This window comes from Schistocerca cancellata, chromosome 3 (assembly GCF_023864275.1).
Source record: "Schistocerca cancellata isolate TAMUIC-IGC-003103 chromosome 3, iqSchCanc2.1, whole genome shotgun sequence".
Lineage (NCBI taxonomy): Eukaryota > Metazoa > Arthropoda > Insecta > Orthoptera > Acrididae > Schistocerca > Schistocerca cancellata.
This window is the reverse complement of record NC_064628.1, coordinates 411,555,637-411,578,515: the sequence shown is the minus strand read 5'-3', so window position 1 is coordinate 411,578,515 and position 22,879 is coordinate 411,555,637. Positions and strand designations below refer to the sequence as shown.

Sequence of the window (22,879 nt, the reverse complement as noted above, 5' to 3'; positions counted from 1 at the left end):
TGTGCTAGTTTCATGGCCTCTCGGATTCTTCGTGAAAGTTTTGTCCAGTCTGTCGTTTTCTCCATTTTAATTTTGTGTAATATTTGTGTCTGGTTTAAAGTAACGTATTCTGGATCTGGTCTAACAATTTTGTTCTTCTGGAGCTTTTTCTTGGGCAAAAGACGAATCCTGATCTGTAGTAGGTGGTGGTCTGAGTCGAAGTAGCCTTTACGGGTGTCTATGTTCAAAATTTCTTTCTGTGAGTCTTTCTGCACTATTACGTGGTCGATTTGTAGTTCTTGCTTTCCGCTGGGGAATTTCCATGTGGTAAGTTTTCGTGTTGGTTTCTTGAATTTTGTTGACATAATGGCGAGGTCGTGGCTTTTGCAAAAGTCTATCAGATGTTTTCCGTTTTTGTTGGTGTCCTTGTGTGGAGTATGTTTTCCTGTGATATGTCTGTATATCTTTTCTTTTCCAAGTTTGGCGTTGAAGTCTCCCAGTATTATTTTGACTCTATGTGCAGGAATTTTTCTGATAGTTTCTTCCATTGTCGTCCAGAAGTCATCAATTTCGTCCGGGTTTTTCCTGTTGTAGTCATTAGTTGGTGCATGTGCGTTGATTATTGTGCAGGATTTATTGGCTGATTTCACTGTGATGGTGCTGATTCTTTCGTTTGGTGACGAAAAGTCTATTATGCTGTCCGTGATGGATCTGTGTACTGCAAATCCTGTGCCAAAAAGCCTTAGGTTTTTCAGTTGTCTCGGTGGTTTTCCTTTGTATATTCTGAAATTCTCCGTGTTGAAATGGTCTTCGTCTGTGAATCGTGTTTCTTGCAGTGCACATATTTTGATTTGAAATTTTTCGAGAGTGTCTGTCAGTTGTTTCATCTTTCCTGTCTTCATCAGTGTGTTCACGTTGAGTGTGCCGATGTAGTGTTTGCGTTTGGTCTTGAGGGAGTTTGAGAAGCTCCGATTCTTCTCATGATGTCCGTGAGCCCCCGGAAACCGATGCTCACGACAATCCCAGTCTATTGACTGGGGCCCGGGGTAATGAGATTTTTCTCGTTGTACCATCATGATGTTTAGTAGTTGGATGTATGGCATGCTGCCGAGTACAACCTGACTTTCCAGATCAGGAGGTTGGTTGAGGCCGCCACTGACATGTGGAGCAGACGCCTGCCACCCTACCTAAAACCTCTTTCCTCATTACCTTAGCCAGCTTCATCCTGACCCACAACTTCTTCACTTTTGAAAACCAGACATACCAACAATTAAAGGGAACAGCCATGGGTACCAGGATGGCCCCCTCGTACGCCAACCTATTCATGGGTCGCTTAGAGGAAGCCTTCTTGGTTACCCAGGCCTGCCAACCCAAAGTTTGGTACAGATTTATTGATGACATCTTCATGATCTGGACTCACAGTGAAGAAGAACTCCAGAATTTCCTCTCCAACCTCAACTCCTTTGGTTCCATCAGATTCACCTGGTCCTACTCTAAATCCCATGCCACTTTCCTTGATGTTGACCTTCACCTGTCCAATGGCCAGCTTCACACGTCCGTCCACATCAAACCCACCAACAAGCAACAGTACCTCCATTACGACAGCTGCCACCCATTCCACATCAAACGGTCCCTTCCCTACAGCCTAGGTCTTCGTGGCAAACGAATCTGCTCCAGTCCGGAATCCCTGAAGCATTACACCAACAACCTGACAACAACCTGACAACAGCTTTCGCATCCCGCAACTACCCTCCCGACCTGGTACAGAAGCAAATAACCAGAGCCACTTCCTCATTCTCTCAAACCCAGAACCTCCCACAGAAGAACCACAAAAGTGCCCCACTTGTGACAGGATACTTTCCGGGACTGGATCAGATTCTGAATGTGGCTCTCCAGCAGGGATACGACTTCCTCAAATCCTGCCCTGAAATGAGATCCATCCTTCATGAAATCCTCCCCACTCCACCAAGAGTGTCTTTCCGCCGTCCACCTAACCTACGTAACCTCTTAGTTCATCCCCATGAAATCCCCAAACCACCTTCCCTACCCTCTGGCTCCTACCCTTGTAACCGCCCCCGGTGTAAAACCTGTCCCATGCACCCTCCCACCACCACCACCTACTCCAGTCCTGTAACCCGGAAGGTGTATACAATCAAAGGCAGAGCCACGTGTGAAAGCACCCACGTGATCTACCAACTGACCTGCCTACACTGTGATGCATTCTATGTGGGAATGACCAGCAACAAACTGTCCATTCGCATGAATGGACACAGGCAGACAGTGTTTGTTGGTAATGAGGATCACCCTGTGGCTAAACATGCCTTGGTGCACGACCAGCACATCTTGGCGCAGTGTTACACCGTCCGGGTTATCTGGATACTTCCTACTAATACCAACCTATCCGAACTCCGGAGATGGGAACTTGCTCTTCAATATATCCTCTCTTCCCGTTATCCACCAGGCCTCAATCTCCGCTAATTTCAAGTTGCCGCCACTCATACCTCACCTGTCATTCAACAACATCTTTGCCTCTGCACTTCTGCCTCGACTGACATCTCTGCCCAAACTCTTTGTCTTTTAATATGTCTGCTTGTGTCTGTATATGTGTGGATGGATATGTGTGTGTGTGCGCGAGTGTGTACCCGTCCTTTTTTCCCCCTAAGGTAAGTCTTTCCGCTCCCGGGACTGGAATGACTCCTTACCCTCTCCCTTAAAACCCACATCCTTTCGTCTTTCCCTCTCCTTCCCTCTTTCCTGATGAGGCAACAGTTTGTTGCGAAAGCTTGAATTTTGTGTGTATGTTTGTGTTCGTTTGTGTGTCTGTCGACCTGCCAGCACTTTCATTTGGTAAGTCACATCATCTTTGTTTTTATATATATATATATATATATACCTAAAAACAAAGACGATGTGACTTACCAAATGAAAGTGCTGGCAGGTCGACAGACACACAAACGAACACAAACATACACACAAAATTCAAGCTTTCGCAACAAACTGTTGCCTCATCAGGAAAGAGGGAAGGAGAGGGAAAGACGAAAGGATGTGGGTTTTAAGGGAGAGTGTAAGGAGTCATTCCAGTCCCGGGAGCGGAAAGACTTACCTTAAGGGGAAAAAAGGACGGGTATACATTCGCACATACACACATATCCATCCACACATATACAGACACAAGCAGACATATTTAAAGACAAAGAGTTTGGGCAGAGATGTCAGACGAGGCAGAAGTGCAGAGGCAAAGATGTTGATGAATGACAGGTGAGGTATGAGTGGAGGAAATTTGAAATTAGCGGAGATTGAGGCCTGGTGGATAACGGGAAGAGAGAATATATTGAAGAGCAAGTTCCCATCTCCGGAGTTCGGATAGGTTGGTGTTAGTAGATATATATATATATATATATATATATATATATATATATATATATATATATATATATATATAGGATGCAGGATATTGTTCAATAGCTTTCATAATGTATCATTTAGTGGAAAAAGATTGGTCCAACAATTTGTCTAGAACTAATTGCACACCACACTGCTGTTTTCACATTATGCAGAGGTTGTTGATATAATTCATGAGGATTTTCAGAGCTCCATTGTCGACTATTCTGAGAATGTAGGTACCCAGACAACTGCAGCCATGCTTCATAAGAATAAAAGGTATCTCAGGATCAACCTCCCCATAGTGCACGACACTGAGCAACAGCATTCGAGTTCATCAGTTGATGCACTACCCATTATTTTGTATGGTTTCAGTTTCAGTTTGTGCAAAGCTCTGTGAGCAGATGCTCTTTACACATTAGTCTGAAGTGTCAAATGGTGCAGAGATTTTCTTAGATTTCTTTCCAAGGCCTCCCCTATCTCGTCTACTTTATTTTCGATTAAGACACAAGGTTCTCTAGGTCTTTGTGAAACACAGATCCAGTCTCTTGAAATTTCTTCACTAACCTGCGCACCGTTGCATCATTGGGAACATGCACACCGTGAAATTTTCATATGAATTCAAGCCAACATTCCAAATACAATTCTGATTTTTGCATTGTTCAACTCCAGAAACACCCGTTGACCCTTTGTATATACCATAGCAAATGGAAACTCAAAACAAAACACCCAAACACTCAGTATAGAAGACACATGCACAGTATTTCTGTCTGAGGGCCGGTCCCAGTGACATACAGGCAGGGAAAGCCCTGGACTCGGAAAAGAAAACACAGTACACTCAGTTGCACAGTGTAGAGGGCACACGCAAAATATTGGTGACCAGCGGACCCCTCCTGGGCGTCTTTCGAGACGTCCTGTACCTACTCTCTTTAAGAGGAGAAAATTACAAAAACATTACATATTCTTAAGTGAACAGCACAAAGTTTTTTATTTATTATTTTTTTTTTCAAGCATCAATTCCGTCAGGAAAATTATAAATCTTGAACATATCAAAGTGCTGTAAAATAGCTAGGTCACCTGGAGAGAATTCAAGATATTTTACTACACTTTACAGAGAGAGAAACCGTCAGAAATACCTCTTACCTGTATAGTATGCCATACAGTATTTGAAACCAAGCATTTGTTAAACTGGTTTTGTTCAAGTTGCAGAAATTTGGGAAGGAAAGTCACTTGAGGTTCATGACCTAAAAATATCCCAAATATTTAACTATTTGAAGGACCACAAGATGCAATGGGATATGAAGTTGAAGTATAGAGCTCTAGAAAAACTAGCAGTCCAGTATTACATAACAAGTAGGCATTGTTCAATTCTTTTCCATGATGAAAGTTCTCAGCGTTAAAAACTTTCAGTACTAAAAAATAATAGAGTTACACAGAAAAATGGGAACTTTTGAAATGCATAATGGCAGCCATATAAAGTTGACAAAATTGAAGAACAGGAAACCTGAGCTGTAAACAATCTCACCATTTAGTATTTTTGGATCTGTGGAAAGGTAAACAGTAAGCTTTTGCCACAAAAATACTCTACAGAAAGATGATAGTTTGAAAGTGCCCAGAGAGAATTCTGATGTTTTTCCATCTTAGGGTGTCATATTTGGATTTCCTCAAAAGAAGAGAGAAACTTGCATTAAAAAATTTGAAGTCTGTATATGCTCTAAGAAAGGAAACCAACAGGATGACCGAGAAGTGCTCATATTCCACAGAATATCGAATCTGTATGCGTTTCAGCCTTACGGAGTTCTCGGCATTCAGTTCACAGGCAAGCAACTGCTGGCAGTGTGTCCCGAGAGTGTGTTTGCCGAATTCTCCATTTCCATTTAAAATTTCATTTGTACGAGCTACAAATCACGCAAAAACTGAAGGCTAATGATTACCATTTGTAATTAGAATTCTGTCAGCAAATGATGACAAACATAAAAGGTAACAATAGATTTCTACACAAGCTGTGGATGTCAGGTGGGGCCATGTTCACCTAACATTTCACAAATACGTGGAACTACCATTACTGGGCAAAGAGCAACCCTAATGAAGTTCACAAATGCCCTTTATAGATCAGCAAGGTGACAATATGATGTCCAGCTTCATCGCAAGGGTCATTGGACCTTATTTTTTCAAAAATGAACAGCAGATCACAATGACTGTCACTTTGGATCAGTAGGTCAAGATGTAGCAATTTTTTGCTGCATCTGCATTGAACAATATTCCACAACTTTAAGAAACATGGTTTCAACACGATGGTACAATGTTGCATGCTGCAAGGCAATCAATGGCAGTTGTGTGAGAACTGAAACTTCCTGACAGATTAAAACTGTGCACTGCATCGAGACGTAAGCGTAGGACCTTTGCCTTCCATAGGCATGTGCTCTACCGCCTGAGCTACCCAAGCATGATTCATGACCCATCCTCACAGCTTTAATTCTGCCAGTACAATGTCTCCTACCTTCCAAACTTCACAGAAGCTCTCCTGGAGACCTTGCAGGTAGGTAGGTAGGAAATGAGGTACTGGCAGAATTAAAGCTATTACAATGGGTCGTGACTTATGCTTTGGTAGCTGTCGGTGGAGCACTTGCCCGCGAAAGGCAAAGGTCCCAAGTTCAAGTCTCGGTCTAGCACAAAGTTTTAATCTGCCAGGAAGTAGCACATCAGCGTACACTCCGCTGCAGTGTAAAAATGTCATTCTGAAAACATTCCCCAGTCTGTGCTTAAGCCACGTCTCCGTAATGTCATTCTTCCAGGAGAGCTTCTATGAAGTTTGGAAGGTAGGAGACAAAGTAATGGCAGAATTAAAGCTGTGAGGATGTGCTGTGAGTCGTGCTCGGATAGCACAGCTGATAGAGCACTTGCCCGGAAAAGGAAAGGTCCTGAGTTCAAGTCTCCGTCTGGTACACAGTTTTAATCTACCCGGAAGTTTCATATCAGTGTTTACTCCACTGCAGAGTGAAAAATGTCATTATGTGTGAGAACTGTTCACTAACTATGTCATTTCAAGAGTCGGTGATTTTCACTGGCAGCCAAGATCACTGGATTTTTCGATAAGTTATTTTTCTTATGGATCTACCGTAAGAGTCAGGTGTACATGAATTGGCCAAGAATATCAGATGATAATGAATTAACAACTGGTCCACCTTCTTGCAGGTAAAGAAATAATTGTTTTGTTTTATCACCCTAAAATGTTTCACAACAGTTGTGGCATCCTCAGTGGATTTGTTATTATTTCCCTTTAATTTTACACCGTGTGTCTTTCGTGGCCGCCAACCAAAATCAGCCACTGGGGTCAATTAGTACACCAAGTCATCAGTGTAGTATTTTGCTAGACCTTAGCTGTGACAAGTTTGTTTTTTTATACCTAAATGTTTCTGTGTCACTGAGCTGGACCCACATTTCAGTGCATCCAAGCCACGAAACATAACAAGCAAGAGAAAATGTTCAGCTTAATACACAAGAATACATTTGGTACATAAAAACAAATGTGTCACAGCTAAGGACTAGCAAAATACTACAATGATGACATGGTGTACTAATTTAGACCTGTGGCTGATTTTGGTTGGCAGCCACAGGACACACATAATGTAAAATAAAAAGAAAATAATAAAAAAAACCACTAAGGATGCCGTAACTGTTAGTGGAACACGTTTGTGTAATAAAACCAAACAATACTTTGTGTACTTCCAAAAATGCACACACATCCTTAATTCATTATTATTTTTCTGCACGCAAGTGAACAGAGCTCAAAACTCCAATATGATAATATGGATGAATTGAAACAAAGAATTCAAGATGAAATGCCCAGTATCCCAGCTGAAATACTATAGTACTCAATGAGGAATCTTAAGAGCAGATTGGAAGAATGCACACATACAGGAGGACACCATCCAAAGGACAAAGTATTCAAACACAGATAATTTGGATTACTCTCTCTTAAATGGCAAGTTGTAGTGGCTTAACTGCCACCAATAAAATTATTTTTGTTAGATTTTTCGGTTTTTATATGGTGTTTCAAAAGTTATCATTTTTTGTGTCTCACCCAGTAGGTTGTGCTAATGCAAGTCTAAGCTGGTTATAATAATGGGTGAACCTTGGAGTAACATGAGAAATAATTATACTACCGAGTTTCACTTCTGCACTAAATCCATAAAAAATCTCGCTCAAAAAGTACAATACAGCAGTGCAGAAGGCACTGGCCATGATCTTCAACAACACATTTTTGGGAGCTGAGAGACCAAGTTTTTGCCATAGTCTTGTCCATCAACATATTAGAGACACTAGGTTCCAACAACATACCAAAGATTATAGCAAATTTGCTTTCTGTAAGTCCAGGAACTTATATGTTGCCAACTTGTAGTTGTCTTCCTTGTAGACAAAACTGACTGCTTTTATAGATGGGCAATCTGAATAATGGCATGTACCATTATCGTGTAATAAAAATAAATTCGAGGCCAAATTGTGGTAATATCAGGCAACACCCCCTTGCTATGTACATGTACTTTCTGCTTGTGTCTTGTATGTATGGATGGATATGTGTGTGTGTGCGCGAGTGTATACCTGTCCTTTTTTCCCCCTAAGGTAAGTCTTTCCGCTCCCGGGATTGGAATGACTCCTTACCCTCTCCCTTAAAACCCATATCCTTTTGTCTTTCCTTCTCCTTCCCTCTTTCCTGACGAGGCAACCGTTGGTTGCAAAAGCTAGAGTTTTGTGTGTATGTTTGTGTTTATTTGTGTGTCTATCGACCTGCCAGCGCTTTTGTTGGGTAAGTCTCATCATCTTTCTTTTTAAATATATTATATGTTTCAGTTTTCTATCATCAGAATAAGTACAGCTTTTCACAAATGTGCCTCTACTTTTTGAATTCCCCTTGCATACCTGTATGTAGATGATTTTGTAAATAAGCTTTACCTATAATGTACTTTTAAAGATATAACAAGGGATGGCTTTTCTGATAGTGCATATGCGTGAATAGTGAGTTTCGGCATTAACATCTATTTATAAATAGCTGTTTAGCCATGTGTAATGCCACGGTCCAAGCTAGTAACATATATAATTCTACTAACCCCTTAAGACATCCCCCCCCCCCCCCCCCCCCCCCACTGGTAAAAGCACAAATCGTACCCTGCTTCTGGCAATATAATTTTCAACTATCTCATCCAGATGGCTTCTTTTATTTTCTTATGACACCATCATAACAAATTTTACAATGCAGTAATCATCTGATGACGAGCACTGGTTGGTCAACACTGGTTACTGCATCGTGGAAGGTTTTAAAATGATTTTATTGTAACTAAATAAAAGGTATACATTCATTCACATAATCTCTACTGTCATTGTAATTTTTTATCTGAATGTATTCTTCCTTAAGCAGTGTGTGTGTGTGTGTGTGTGTGTGTGTGTGTGTGTGTGTGTGTGTGTGTTTGGGGGGGGGGGGGGGGGTTGCACTACGGAGAAAAATTTAAATTACAATTGGAATGAGTGTTATTTGTTGCCTAAAAGTCAAAATCACACCACTGTCCGAGCTGCTGGAGATGGCAGTCGTGTGTGAGAGGTGTGATTGCTTGTGGGACTGAATATGTGTGTGTGTGTGTGTGTGTGTGTGTGTGTGTGTGTGTGTGTGTGTGTGTTTTTCCTTTTTCTGATGGTGGCTGTGGCCAAAAGCTAATATGTAAGTGTCTTTTAATTGTGCCTGTCTACAACTTAACATGTCACCTTTGCAGTAAGTAGCAATCTATCTTTTCCTTAGATTGTTGCTAAAAGGTACTTATGTATATTTTTGGAATATGTGGTTTTTCTATCCAACTTCACAAAAAGTAAACTGATATGCAGAGAAGAACAGATTTACTAGACTGGTTGTGAATTCAGATAAATACTATATTTGGCTGTCATTTTCTAAAGTGTCAATAAGTTAACCACAGTAATCAGTTTATGGAGGCTCCTGTTCTCAGACAGGCACTGTCAACCACATTTCCTATATCATTTGTTAGCTCCTCAAGAAAAAGTTTCTCAATAATACATGTTCAATTTCACTGTGACTTCCAGATACTTAGAGCTGTACAAGTAATTATGTTGTAAAATCTTATTGATAGCTTCATCTTATTTCCATAAGTACTTAGCAGTACTTTTTTTTTCAGGCCCTAAGGGGTCACAACATTATAGTTTTCAGTAACCAGGCCAAGCACCTAGGTTTATTATTAATCTTCTTGCTGGAGTTTCACCTTCTTCTTTTTCTTCTTTTTTGGAGGTTCAAGAGTAATGTCTCCATTTTCAACACTAGCATCTGTAAAGGAAATATAAATTATAGAAGCTCGCATTAACTCTTTGGCAAGTATCTTTGTGATGAATTTTAACAACTTTACTATAGAGTCCACGAGACGAGTGATTGGTACTGACAGTTCGGACAGACACATGGCAACACTGTTGAACGTGGCTTACGGCACTCCACACCTGGTCTCTTACTTGTACATATTTTCTAACAGCAGAAAGAAAAGCGTCAATGACATGGTTGTATTTGTACATGTGAATTTATTTACAGTTGCTACTTGTAATATATAAGCATGAAAAGTTGAAAAGAGCAATTTAGTTTCTAATATGCTGAAATACCATAAAGTTATTTGTCAAACTTCACAATAGAAATGAAAATGATTTCCTCAAATCGTTGAACATACACAGTTTTTGTTTCCATTGTTGAATATTAGCAATATTAATTAGTTCTACAACAAGTGACTGCATAATTTATCAATATATTAACAGTTATAATCTGTGATGGTACTCACAATATGATGATAGATTGATGGCAGACTCAGTCTTTACGTTCTTGAGTGTGATGTAGTTATGCTAATGGAAAACCACCACTCTCATTACTGTCAGAATCTGGTTTAAAATAGTCTTCATCAGCACTGCTCGAACTATCACAGCTCTCTCTCAGTTGTATAATTAAATTTTCTACGCATACTTCCGTGACAATGGTATGGAGGAAGCTAAACATTTTCATGAAGGTGCCTTTTAGCAATCTTATCAATTACATATGTTGGAAATCGTGGTTTCTTTTGTGCGACAATTTTGGGTATTTCTGCCTTCTTCATATCTTCTCTGAAATACACTTTTCATCGTTTCAGCCACCGAATAATACTGTATCTTCTTTTTTCTTCGCCAAAGTTGGTGTACTATTGTGAACAACAGAATGATAAGGGGCATTGTCCATGATGATCATTGACAGACTTGTCACATTTGTCATAACTGATGTTTCGAACCACTTTTGAAAAGCCACACTGTTCATCTCTTCATGGTAATCACGTGTGTTTTTTGAACAAAACATTAACAAGCAGTTTGGCACAAAACTAGCTGATGTACCTGAATGTAAAACAATAATTGGGCATTCCATCACTCCAGCCTTTGTGTAATGAACAGCTGGCATTAACCACATTTCATCTAGCCACACTATAGTTTCGAATCTCACAGTCATGATTCTGCACAGAAATCTGCACTGTCATGTGACTACATCTGGCCTTTCCATCAATATTTTGTGTCTGTTAAACACTGAATAGCTGACATTGTACATAATGCATATTAGCTTCCTACAAAAATATAATCTTTCTGAAGTGACACAAGTAATTTAGATAGAATAGAATATTACCTTCTCTTATAATATATGAGAAGGAAAGATGCTGAGTCGCAGATAGGCACAACAAAAAGACACTCACAATTAAAGCTTTCAGCTATTAAGACCTTTGTCAACAATAGACACACATAAGCGCATGCATACCCCCCCCCCCCCCCCCCCCCACACACACACACACACGCAAATGCAATTCACGCACAGAGCTGCAATCTCAGGCAACTGAGTGGGGGTAAGAAGGAGGCTGGGGCAAGGGAGGGGGAGCAATAGTATGGTGGGGGTGGTGGACAGTGAAGTGTTTCAGGCTACACTGAGGGCAGCACTTCACTGTCCACCATCCCCATCATACTATCCCTCCCCGCCCCAGCCTCCTCCTAACCCCCACCCAGTCCCCACTCCCATCATGCACTGGTGCTGCTGCTCGCAGTGTGGTTTCAGTTGCCTAGACTGCAGTTTGCGTGTGTGTGTGTGTGTGTGTGTGTGTGTGTGTGTGTGTGTGTGTGTTGTTGACGAAGGCCTTAATGGCCGGAAGCTTTAATTGTGAGAGTCTTTTTGTTCTGCCCATCTGTGACTCAGCATCTCCACACTATGGTGAGTAAAATCTTCCCTCCTCATATATTGTACATTCCATCCTGGATTTTCGATGGTTTGATTTGCTTCTCTTGTAATAGCCATATATATGATGACAAACAGTGTCTTTCTCAAAATCGTCCAAAGCTGTAACTTGCTTCTTCCTCTGCCGCTTCTTTCCTTGTGTGTGCAGCCTTGTTGTGCCACTCTCACCACAGTCCATACTGTACTTTTCTTTCCCTATTGTTACAAAATTTTTCTTGCTTATTTTCAATGCTACTGTAGTCCTCTTAACAAACTGAGCAACTGGAAATAAGGGGCCACCATTTTCCTTTTCTTTTTTCAAAGTAATCCCCCATCAAACACACGAATTCATGTGCTTGGTTGTGTAGCATACTTTTCTTCCTTCATTTCACTTCACGTGTTGGGCCGGCACTACTCATTGCACTGGACATTATTTTAAAGGAGACAGAAGCAAATAAACACTAACAATGAAAACAAAATAAACCATTAACTGAAATGTTAACACAAATGGCGAAATGATAGCACTGGTTGAACGTGGGCCACTCATTGGTACGTTTCTGACCTGCGCATGTCAGGTTTGCAGAGTGGCACTGTGGCTCCTCCTACCCGCTACAATGCAGTCAGTTGTTGGCTGGTTACCTGTGATCGCTTGGCAACGGAAAGATTCTACTGAGCTGTCAGTACCAAAGGTTCATCTCCAGGACTAGGGTTAAACTGGTGTAAGTTGATCCCTGACAGTTGCAGTGGGCTGGGCATGGGAGCTTTGTGGGCCTATATCAATCAATAACATAATTTTGTAAACGTCTCTAATGCAATGCCTCAGTGTTACCACAGCTCTGTAGACAGCTACTGTTTTTGTCTGCAGCTGTTAGCCACAGCACTGTGAGCTGACAGGGATCTTCATACACTGTATTTACTGTAAGTGGTCTTACCATTTGTAACACTTTCATCCAGGCACTCTGATTTCCTTTTCTTGTCCTTCTTCTTTTTCTTTTTGGCAGCTGCTGTCGCCGCCTGTAACTGTAAGCAAAGTGTTAGTTGTATCACCACTACCCCCCCCCCCCCCTCCGGTCCAACATCCTCTCTCTCTCTCTCTCTCTCTCTCTCCCCCCCACATTTGTGTGTGTGTGTGTGTGTGTGTGTGTGTGTAACCTTTAAAACACACTGGCTACAAAGGTGTACATTAATTCTTACTCTGCATTAGCTGCAACAGAAAAAGTTTTCCTCAAAGGAAACCTCAAGTGCAAATTTGCGTATGTTAAATATTTTCATCATGCGCAAATAGTGCTATCTGTAATGCACTACTACAAAAATATCAAGTGAAAGCAGTACTGCACAGCAACTTGTGAACTTAAGAATACATGAAAGTAGTTGGTAAGTTATACCCAACTGTACTAGTGAATGTAATAGTTAGTCTGTATGCAAATTATTAAATTATCAGTTTACTTATTGCCATATTGAATATTTCACAATTGTTTTAGTCCATAAAAAGAAATACAGTTTTTCAGTATGTACAATCTTAACCATGGGGTTTCAAGCATAGTGTCTGACAGAACGTAGAACTTCTGTGTTTACTTCATGTGAAGCTATTGTTCTGTTTCTTTGCTATCGTAACAATTTTTACAAGTTTTGGGTGGAATTTCTTCGATATAGGCACATCTGTTATACTACCAGTAATTGTTATATATGGAAACTGGCACAGAGTTCAAACTGCAGTTACTGACAATGTGATTGAACACCATATATCAGTATACGATGTGTGATTGGAAACTTTTAAGAATGGATCCGCTACTGCTTACTGGTTTCGCAGGCAGGTACACGGAGGGTGGGGAATGAGTCATTGTCTTGTCCTTTAACACTCTCTGACAGGAAACTGTGTTTCTTTTATTCAGTTTGTTGTGGCAGCTGGTTGAGTGCGGGTCAGTTAGGGCTTGTTGCTGGATTCGGTCTGCATGAAAATGGAAGTAAAAATGGAGCAACGAGTTTGTGTGAAATTTTGTTTTAAAACCGGGAAATCAGCTTCTGAGACTTACGACCTATTAAAAACAGCTTTTAGAGAAAATTGCAAGAGCCAGTCGAATGTTTTTTTTTCCCCCCCCTCTCTCTTCTGGTTCAACATATTTAAAAATGGCCGTGAATAAACAGCTTTTAGAGAAAATTGCAAGAGCCAGTCGAATGTTTTTTTTTCTCCCCCCTCTCTCTTCTGGTTCAACATATTTAAAAATGGCCGTGAATCATTTGAAGACGAACCACGGTCCGGCCGTCCTGCCACATCAAAAACGAATGAAAATGTTGTGAAAGTTCCCAACTTAGTGCACTCTGACCATAGACTTACAATTAGGGAGATGGCTGATGAACTTAAGTTTCAATGCAGTTCAGTCAATTTTCACTGAAAATCTGAACATGTGTTGAGTGTCTGCAAAATTCATTCCAAAAGTGTTGTCAAGTGACTAGAGACAATACAGACTTGAAGTGTGCCAAGAACTGATTAATCGGACTAAAAATTACTCAGATTTGTTAAATAAGGTAATTACAGGTGATGAATTGTGGGTATACGGATATGATCCTGATGCCAAAGTGCAGTCTTTGCTGTGGAAGACTCCAGGTTCACCATGACTGCAAAAAGCACGGCAAAGTCAGTCGAAGGTGAAGATGATGCTGGTGATTTTTTTTAAATCTATTGCATCATGAATTTACACCTGGAGGACAGACAATTAACCAGAAATGCTACAAATGTGTCCTTGAACGTTTGCGCAAAAAGGTGCGGAAGAAAAGGTCTGTACTGTGGAAAGGCAGGAGTTGGGTGCTTCATCATAACAATGCTCCAGGTCATCATGCCTTCTCCATCGTTGAATTTTTGACCAAATTCAAAATTCCTGTGCTTCCACAACTGCCAAATTCCCCTGATTTGGCCCCTGTGGACTTCTACCTGTTTTCTTAAACTGAAATTTTCACTGAAAGGGAAGCAATTTGACTCTATTTAAGACATCCAGACAAACACAGAGAGCGTCCTTATTGCACTTTAGGAAAAAAATTTCCAGGGATATTTCCAAAAGTGGAAACATCATTGGAGTCAGTGTGTTCAATCAGAAGGGAACTATTTTAAAGGAGATGCATGACAGTAGCATGTAAGTACCACCATTGTACAATTACAAGCCCATACTTAAAACTTTCCAATCTCACCTCATACATAGGAAAATATTACAGCAAGATTTGTGATTTTTCTTAAATTTTCAGGTCTGTACATCATACAATAATAATAATAACAGCAAAAATAATTAGAATTTCAAAATTAAACATGATGTGCCATTTTAGAGATGCATACAATGGAAGAAGAAAAACAGTTCCTGATGTGGAGTCCTGCTGTATTTCAAGAGGGAGGAAAAAAATAGGTGGGAGTGGAGGTTGACAAAATAAAGAGAGAAGAAACCAATGACCAGATAAAGCCAAATTATTAAAGTTACATTTATAATGAAAACAGTAATGACAATATTATGTGAAGGAGAGATTGCTACTCACCATACAGAGGAAACATTAACTGAGACTGAGTGTCATACAGGCACAACGAAAAGACTGCCACATATTTACACTTTTGATCAAAAGGCCTCCTTCTGAAGTGGAAAACACACACATTCATAGACGCACAATTCAAACACACGACCACTGTCTCTGGCTGCTATGGGGTATAAGAGACAATGGTCATACGTCTGTGAGTTGTGCCTGTTTGAATGTGTGTGTGTGTGTGTGTGTGTGTGTTTTCTACTTCAGAAGAAGGTATTTTGATCAAAAGCTTAAATGTACAGCAGTCTCTCTGTTGTGGCTGCCTGTGACTCAACATCTCATCTACATGGTGAGTAGCAATCTATCCTCCTCATAATATTATTGTTATTCCATCCTGGACAACAATGATAGTTACAATTTAAGAAAGTGATCTAATTATCAACAATGACATTGAAATTGAACATAAGTGGCATCATTACCCAATTTCTATATTGGATTCATATTCTAAATAGGAACAACATATTGAAGACCAGGAATTACTTCCTCAGACTTCAACTTCCTTCATTAAGTACATTCCCAAAGACATCTTTAGCAATAAGGCTGATCTGACAAATATTACACGCATTACAAAGTGGAAATGTTAAGAATTTGTAACAAACTACATCAGCAGAACTCAAGAAATTGTTTGGACTTCATATAACAATTGAAACTCTAAATTTTCCCAGACTTCCAATGTATTGGGACACAATATTGGAAAAAGTACACCAAGAGACAGTTCTTCCTAATGACAACCAATCTTTATCTTGTGAACATGTGGATATGCCACCTAACAATGAGGTCATGTTTTGGAAGGTTTGGCATATCTACACTGCCCTGTGTAAAAGATGTCTAGAATTAACTGTAGAGTAAGAGTTAGCAGTTGATGAGGCAATGATTTCATTTACAAGGCACCTCTCTGTAAAACAGTATGTGAAGAGCAAGCTAACTCCATGGGTTATGAAACTGTTCTACGTAAAACTTCACTGGGGAAGGAAAAACTGACAAAGTTGAACACTATGGCAAGAAACAAGATAAATATGTTACACTGATCAACCAGCAACTGTAGAGCTATACAACCACGGCATGGGTAAGGTTGATCTTTTAGATCAATTATTGTCGTATTGCAGAAATTTCATGAAGTCCAAAAAACAGACACACACTGAAACTTTCCTTTTTGAAGATTCTGCTGTGGTACAGAGTTACAGGAGAAGTGCCACAACAATGGGTCTACCAGCAAAGAAAATAATATAGCTCCTATATTACCATATGAGGCGGCCTGATGTTACAGTGTTAAGTGGGGACGGCAATCATCTGCCACACCTCCAGCTACTCAAAATGTAATGAGGAAAAAGTAGGCCTTCGGAAGACATTTGGTATGACAGAGCACAACACTTATCTCTTCGTCAATGGTGCACTGTCTACTAGTTGCAAATTTCCAGATGCATAGAAGGTTCAAGAGAAAAATGTAGAAAATGCAATGTCATCTTTGTTTGCAAAAAAAGAACTGTTTCTGTTCACTTCATTTACACTGAAAGATATTGTGGACATAATTCAGAACAAATTTTGTAATCCACTGATATTTCGGCCGCATATTGTCCGGCCACCCTCAGAGTGAGGCACAAGACTGACGACAAGATGCCAAGCGCGGCCTTATATGCTCCACCACGGCGCTACTGCGCATGCGGGTCACAGATGCTGGTCGGTGGCAGAGAAATACGCTTACACATGCGCCGCCTGTGGTGAAGACGTACAGACATTCAATTCGCTTATCAATGTATGATTGGTGGCGATGACACCATGATGACTTCTCTGCAGTTTAATTACCCCCAGAGCCGGATTCCATGCTTTGTCCAAATTAAAACCATTTTCTCTATTTATTAAATTAGTAGCTAATCTAATTTCTATAGCTTCCTTGAAGATAGATTCCCAAAAAGCAGAGGTGGATGTTAAAATCTTCACATCACTCTAATCCATGTAATGCCTTGTGTTAATACAATGTTTGGCCACAGCTAACTTGTCTGGTTGTAGTAAGTGTGTGTATCTTCGATGCTCCACACACCTCTCATGAACGGTGCGTGTTTGACCTATGTACGACTTCTCACAATTTCCGCAAGGAATCTGATACACACCCACTTTACGAAGCTGTAAATCGTTGTTCACAGAGCTGAGTAAAGCTGCAATCTTTGGGGGGAGGGGGGGGGGGGGGGGGGGGCAGAAGATCACCGTAACACAGTGTTTCTCGAGAATACGCCCTATCTTCGAGGAAAGAGCACCAACATAGAGCAAGAAAGCATTAGATCTAAAGGAATTACTATATTCTTCCCCATCACATACCTACATTTTAGATTTTGCATTAAATACTCTATGAATTTGTTGCAGAGAAAATCCATTAGATTTAAAAATGCTCGAGGTATGTGAGCTCTTCTTGCAAATTGTCTATTGGATATACAGTGTGCCTGATGCACTAAGGTCTTCAGGAAACCTATGGTCTGTGAAGGGTGATGGTAGCTACTGGCATGAAGATATAGATTTGTGTGTGTTGGTTTCCGATATGCGGCATGTCCTAATGTGCCATCAAAATGCTAGCATGGATGGAATTCAAATGCTCTAGAAATCCATGTAATTCACCCATCCCATGGGGCCATACCATGAATGTGTTGTCCACGTACCTCCAGAAGACTGTTGGTTTAAAACTTGCTGAGTCCAGTGCCTTGTCCTCAAAGTCTTCCATGAATAAATTAGCTGCCAGAGGAGAGAGGGGGCTTTGTATGGCAACACCATCAATTTGCTCATAAAATTCACCATTAAACTGAAAATAAGACGATAAAAGCACATGTTCAAATAAGGCCGTAACGTTCTTATCAAGATGTTGGCCGATAAAGAGATAACAAGTCCTTTAAAGGTACCTTGGTGTATAATGATCACCACATTTGTAATTCTATGTATTTTATTCAGAGACTTAGCAATGCCAGGCTACATAGTACGGATGTGCTTGTTAGTTTTGACGTGGTATCATTATACACCAAGGTACCTTTAAAGGACTCTTTATCTCTTATCGGCCAACATTTTGATAAGAACATTACGGCCTTATTTGAATATGTGCTTTTATCATCTTATTTTCAGTTTAATGGTGAATTTTATGAGCAAATTGATGGTGTTGCCATGGGAAGCCCTCTCTCCCCTCTGGTAGCTAATTTATTCATGGAAGACTTCGAGGACAAGGCACTGGACCCAGCAAGTTTTAAACCAATGGTCTTCTGGAGGTACGTGGACAACACATTCGTGGTATGGCCCCATGGGATGGGTGAATTACATCGATTTCTAGAGCATTTGAATTCCATCCATGCTAGCTAGCATTAAATTTACTATAGAAATAGAAAAAGATGGCTGCCTCTTTTGGGATGTTGTCATTCGCTGTACAGGTGATGGCACATTAGGACATGCCGCATATTGGAAACCAACACACACAAATCTATATCTTCATGCCAGTAGCTGCCATCACCCTTCACAGACCATAGGTGTCCTTAAGACCTTAGAGCATCGGGCGCACTGTATATCTGATAAAGACAATATGCAAGAAGAGCTCACATACCTCAAGAGCATTTTTAAATTGAATGGATTTTCTCAGCAACAAATTCGTAGAGCATTCAATGCAAAACCTAAAATGCAGCTACGTGATGGGGAAGAAGATGGTAATTCCTTCAGATCTAGTGTGTTTTGACCTATGTTTGTGCTCTTTCCTCGAAGATAGGCTGTATTCTCGAGAAACAGTGTGTTAAGGTGATCTTCTGCCCCCCCCCCTCCCACCCCAGAAAGATTGCAGCTTTACTCAGCTCTGTGAACAACGATTTACAGCTTCGTAAAGTGGGTGTGTATCAGATTCCTTGAGGAAATTGTGAGACGTCGTACATAGGTCATGAGAGGTGTGTGGAGCACCGAAGATACACACACTTATTACAGCCAGACAAGTCAGCTGTGGCCAAACATTGTATTGATACAGGGCATTCCATGAATTACAGTGATGTGAAGATTTTAACAGCCACCTCTTCTTTTTGGGAACCTGTCTTCAAGGAAGCTACAGATATTAGATTAGCTACTAATTTATTAAACAGAGATAATGGTTTTAATTTGGACAAAGCATGGAATCCGGCTCTGGGGGTAATTAAACTGCAGAGAAGTCGTCATGGTGTCATCGCCACCAATCATACATTGATAAGCGAATCAGATGTCTGTACATCTTTGCCACAGGCGGCGCATGTGTAAGCGTATTTCTCTGCTGCCGACCAGCATCTCTTACCCGCATGTGCAGTACCGCCACAGTGGAGCATATAAGGCCGCGCTTGGCATCTTGTCGTCAGTCTTGTGCTTCTCTGAGGGTGGCCGGACAATACGCGGCTGAAATATCAGTAGAGGAAATTTTATTTGCACGGCTACATGCCCTAAATTTAATGGACTATTCATTACGGCGCGAGAAGTTGAAAATGCACTATTTTGTAATTAACTAGAAATATGGGGAATTTTATATATTTCCTTGTGTAAAAGATTTCACATATTAGTGCACCATGTAAATGTATTTCTTTGTCTACAATGATTTCAGTGTTGACCCAGTGTACACAATTGTGTACAAAGAGTATTTTGAAAATTAGTACATATATACAAGGATTGCCAGGAAAGTAATGCACCACATTTGTTTTCTCAGCTGAAAACAATGGTATGCATGCAAAACATTATGTATGTATTATTTGAAGTCTCCTAAATAAGCACACCAAGTTTCTGTCACTTTCGATAGATAGAGTAGCTGTAGGACAGTTTCAAAGTGGCGTCTGTACAATATATATTTTGCAAGCAACATGTCATCATTGAATTTCTCACTGCAGAGAAAGAAACTGTGGGGAATATTTACAAATGCTTGTGCAAAGTCTATGGAGCATCTGCTGCCAACAGAAGTACAGTTGGTTGCTGGGCATGGAGGGTGAGGTAATCAGCAGCCGGCTTGGCGGAGCTCCACAATTTGCAGCAGTCAGGGAAACCATCCACAGCTGTCACACCTGATATGTTGCAGCAAGCTGGTGTGTCATTCGCCATTAAAGGATGTCATTCACGGAAGACATTTTGAGGATGATGAGGAGGTGATTCACACAGTGAAGCACTTGCTCTGCCACCAGGACAAGGTCTGGTACCGACAGGGCATACACGCCCTTGTTTTGCACTGGAGGAAGGCCATACAACGGGATGGATATTACGTGGAAAAATAGTGTGTGTAGATAAAACACCATTCTTTCATGTGAGTGTGATTCTCATTATGTTCAATAAAGAATTGTTGAAGAAAAACAATGTGGTGCATTACTTTCTGGACATCCCTTATATGTACAAATCTTGCTTCATTAAAAATCATGTGAGAGCATCGGAGCATAGATCTCAAAGGGTTAATGCACAAATAGTACTTCAATAAGTTTTGTAACATGAACTCTACTGAAGTTTTATTTATATTTATCAGATAATATGGATACGAGTCCAATAACCTTATGAATTTTTCAGACTATCCACTTCCTCTCAATCTTCCCCGCTGCTCCCTACCCCCCTTCCTGTCGGATTAATGTTTCAGTCTGAACAATATCTCTTGTTCTGTTGGCTCCACAGCTGCATCCATGTTCCTTCCCCCTCCGCACCATTTTGTCTACTTCCATTGTGGTTTTCTTGGTGGATTGTGCTGATGTGAGGGACTTTCTCAAGAATCTGTGTACTGCTGTTGCAATTTGTAAGGAAACATATTACTACTTGCCTGTATAGTGCACCATGTTTTACATAACTAACTGTATTACAAGGTAAAAATTCCGTATTTGTTACAAATATATTATGATAAGACACTTCATGTCATTTACATATGACCTTTAATTGTTGACCTCCATGTTATATACTGTAAACACCGTTATGTACCAATGTATGCAAAGACAATGTAATTATCATACAAAATAAACAGTTAAGCTACCTTGTCCCCTAATACTCCACAGATTGCATTGTGTAGATTGTGATCTCTCAAGGTGATCTTTGAAAGATCGTTTCACCTATGTACGTGTCAGTTGTCGTCCGGAGACAATAGTGAGGTGCATGCCTGTTGATTGGTTAGGAGCTTCATATAACGGCTGTGCTATAGGATCCAGAAATGAAAGTTTGCAATATATTTAGGCATTTTAGAGATGTTCTCAATTTTCGTAATGACAGATCTGTCCTATATGGCCAGATATGCTTTTTTGCCAAGGACTTTTGTTTTCATACCAGTCTGATGTCTTTTAACATATAAATAACAAAGAACAATGGTATTTATACACTTTTTCTCATGGCCGCCCTGTTTCTGGCTTTTGGGATTCATACTCCTATTGTTTACCTCAGTTTTTGTACTTGAAAATGGCCTTAGACCGAAATCTGGACTGTATAACAATAAAACAAAAATTATTACGGTCAAATAGCGGTAGCATCATAAAATAATTCAACAGTTTTTGTTTACATAAATAGCTGAACATCAACATTTATAGTGTCTGGACACACATTTTATTTAATTCTCATTCAAGTTGAACTATATCAATTGGCAAGGGCACCTCTGTTTAAAACAAGTAGAGATTTGGATTGGAACAAGCTGTTATGGTTGAGCTGTCACATATGCAAGTTACCTGCTCTAGTTCAAAATAGCTGTGCTTGGCTAGTGCAGAAAAATAACATGCTAACAGATTTCCGACTAGAATATTTGAATTTTCAAAACTTTAAAGTTAGTTTCTGCAATGCTTCTTGCTTGCTTTCTTTCTTCTTTTGGCTCTATCTAAGCTTTCAACGAAGTGTTATTTCTGTTGAGACATTGCAGCAACTGACAGTAGTGAACAGAGTCCTGTTTCTTGACATTGTTTTTCTTTTTGCACCCAACTTGGTAATACAAAATCTGCATAATATTTATTTTAAATCTGTAGAAGACAAACCCTGATAAGCACAATGTACAGCCATTTTGGGAGCATTCATAACTAAGCGACCCATACTTGGCAACAGATAGAAATAATAAGTAGAACTAAAAATAACTACCTGTACATTAGTGAAAGACTTTTGGCTTGGTTGAAACACATTGATTGGTTTTGTATTCCCATCACTGTACTGTGACAGTTGGCCATGAGCATAAAAAACTACAACTATGACTAACAGACAGAAAAGGAGCAGTGCCAGTAAATAAGCCTAACCTCCTCCTTGCAGGGTAGCCAGCCTACACCTGTGTTTCTGCAGAAGCAGATATTGTGAACCGACTTATGGATTGGTGATCCCATCCTGCGTGACAGGTGTAAACAAGCTCCCTGCAGAATGAGAAGTAGTCTCTCTTCACTCACTTAAAAATTAAAAAATAAATAAAACAATGAGTAATGTACAACACACAGCAAAGTACAGAATACAATGCATTGCATAACAGTACCACATAACTGCTTGCTGAGGGTGGCAGTGTTGTAAAGAAGGTATTTAAGACTGGACCTCTAATGGTACCCTACATAACCCTAGTTAAAAACACTTGCCACATTTAAGTGTTCACATTATATTAGCTTATGAACATTAGCTCCTGAGCGCACCGATACATTGTTGCACTCATGCAAAGGTGGGCTTTTTATTTTGTAGACACATTCTTACACACATTATCTTTTGAAACTAAGCTTCCTCAGATGATGTGGGATACCAGTAACAAAAAATTTATCA

The 22,879-nt window shown here is 40.2% G+C and overlaps 1 protein-coding gene across 1 annotated transcript in view; it reads right to left on the bottom strand.

The window, feature by feature from the left end:
* Positions 1–9,229: 9,229 nt before the first annotated feature.
* LOC126175159 (nucleolar protein 56) overlaps positions 9,230–22,879 on the bottom strand; it is a 78,824-nt gene continuing 65,174 nt past the window's right edge. Inside the window, exons 9-10 of the mRNA XM_049921742.1 lie at positions 12,550–12,637; positions 9,230–9,685 (exon numbers count right to left, since the gene is read on the bottom strand). Coding sequence (XP_049777699.1) covers positions 9,600–9,685; positions 12,550–12,637 — 174 coding nt within the window. The 3' untranslated portion in view covers positions 9,230–9,599. The remainder of the gene's footprint in view (positions 9,686–12,549; positions 12,638–22,879) is intronic.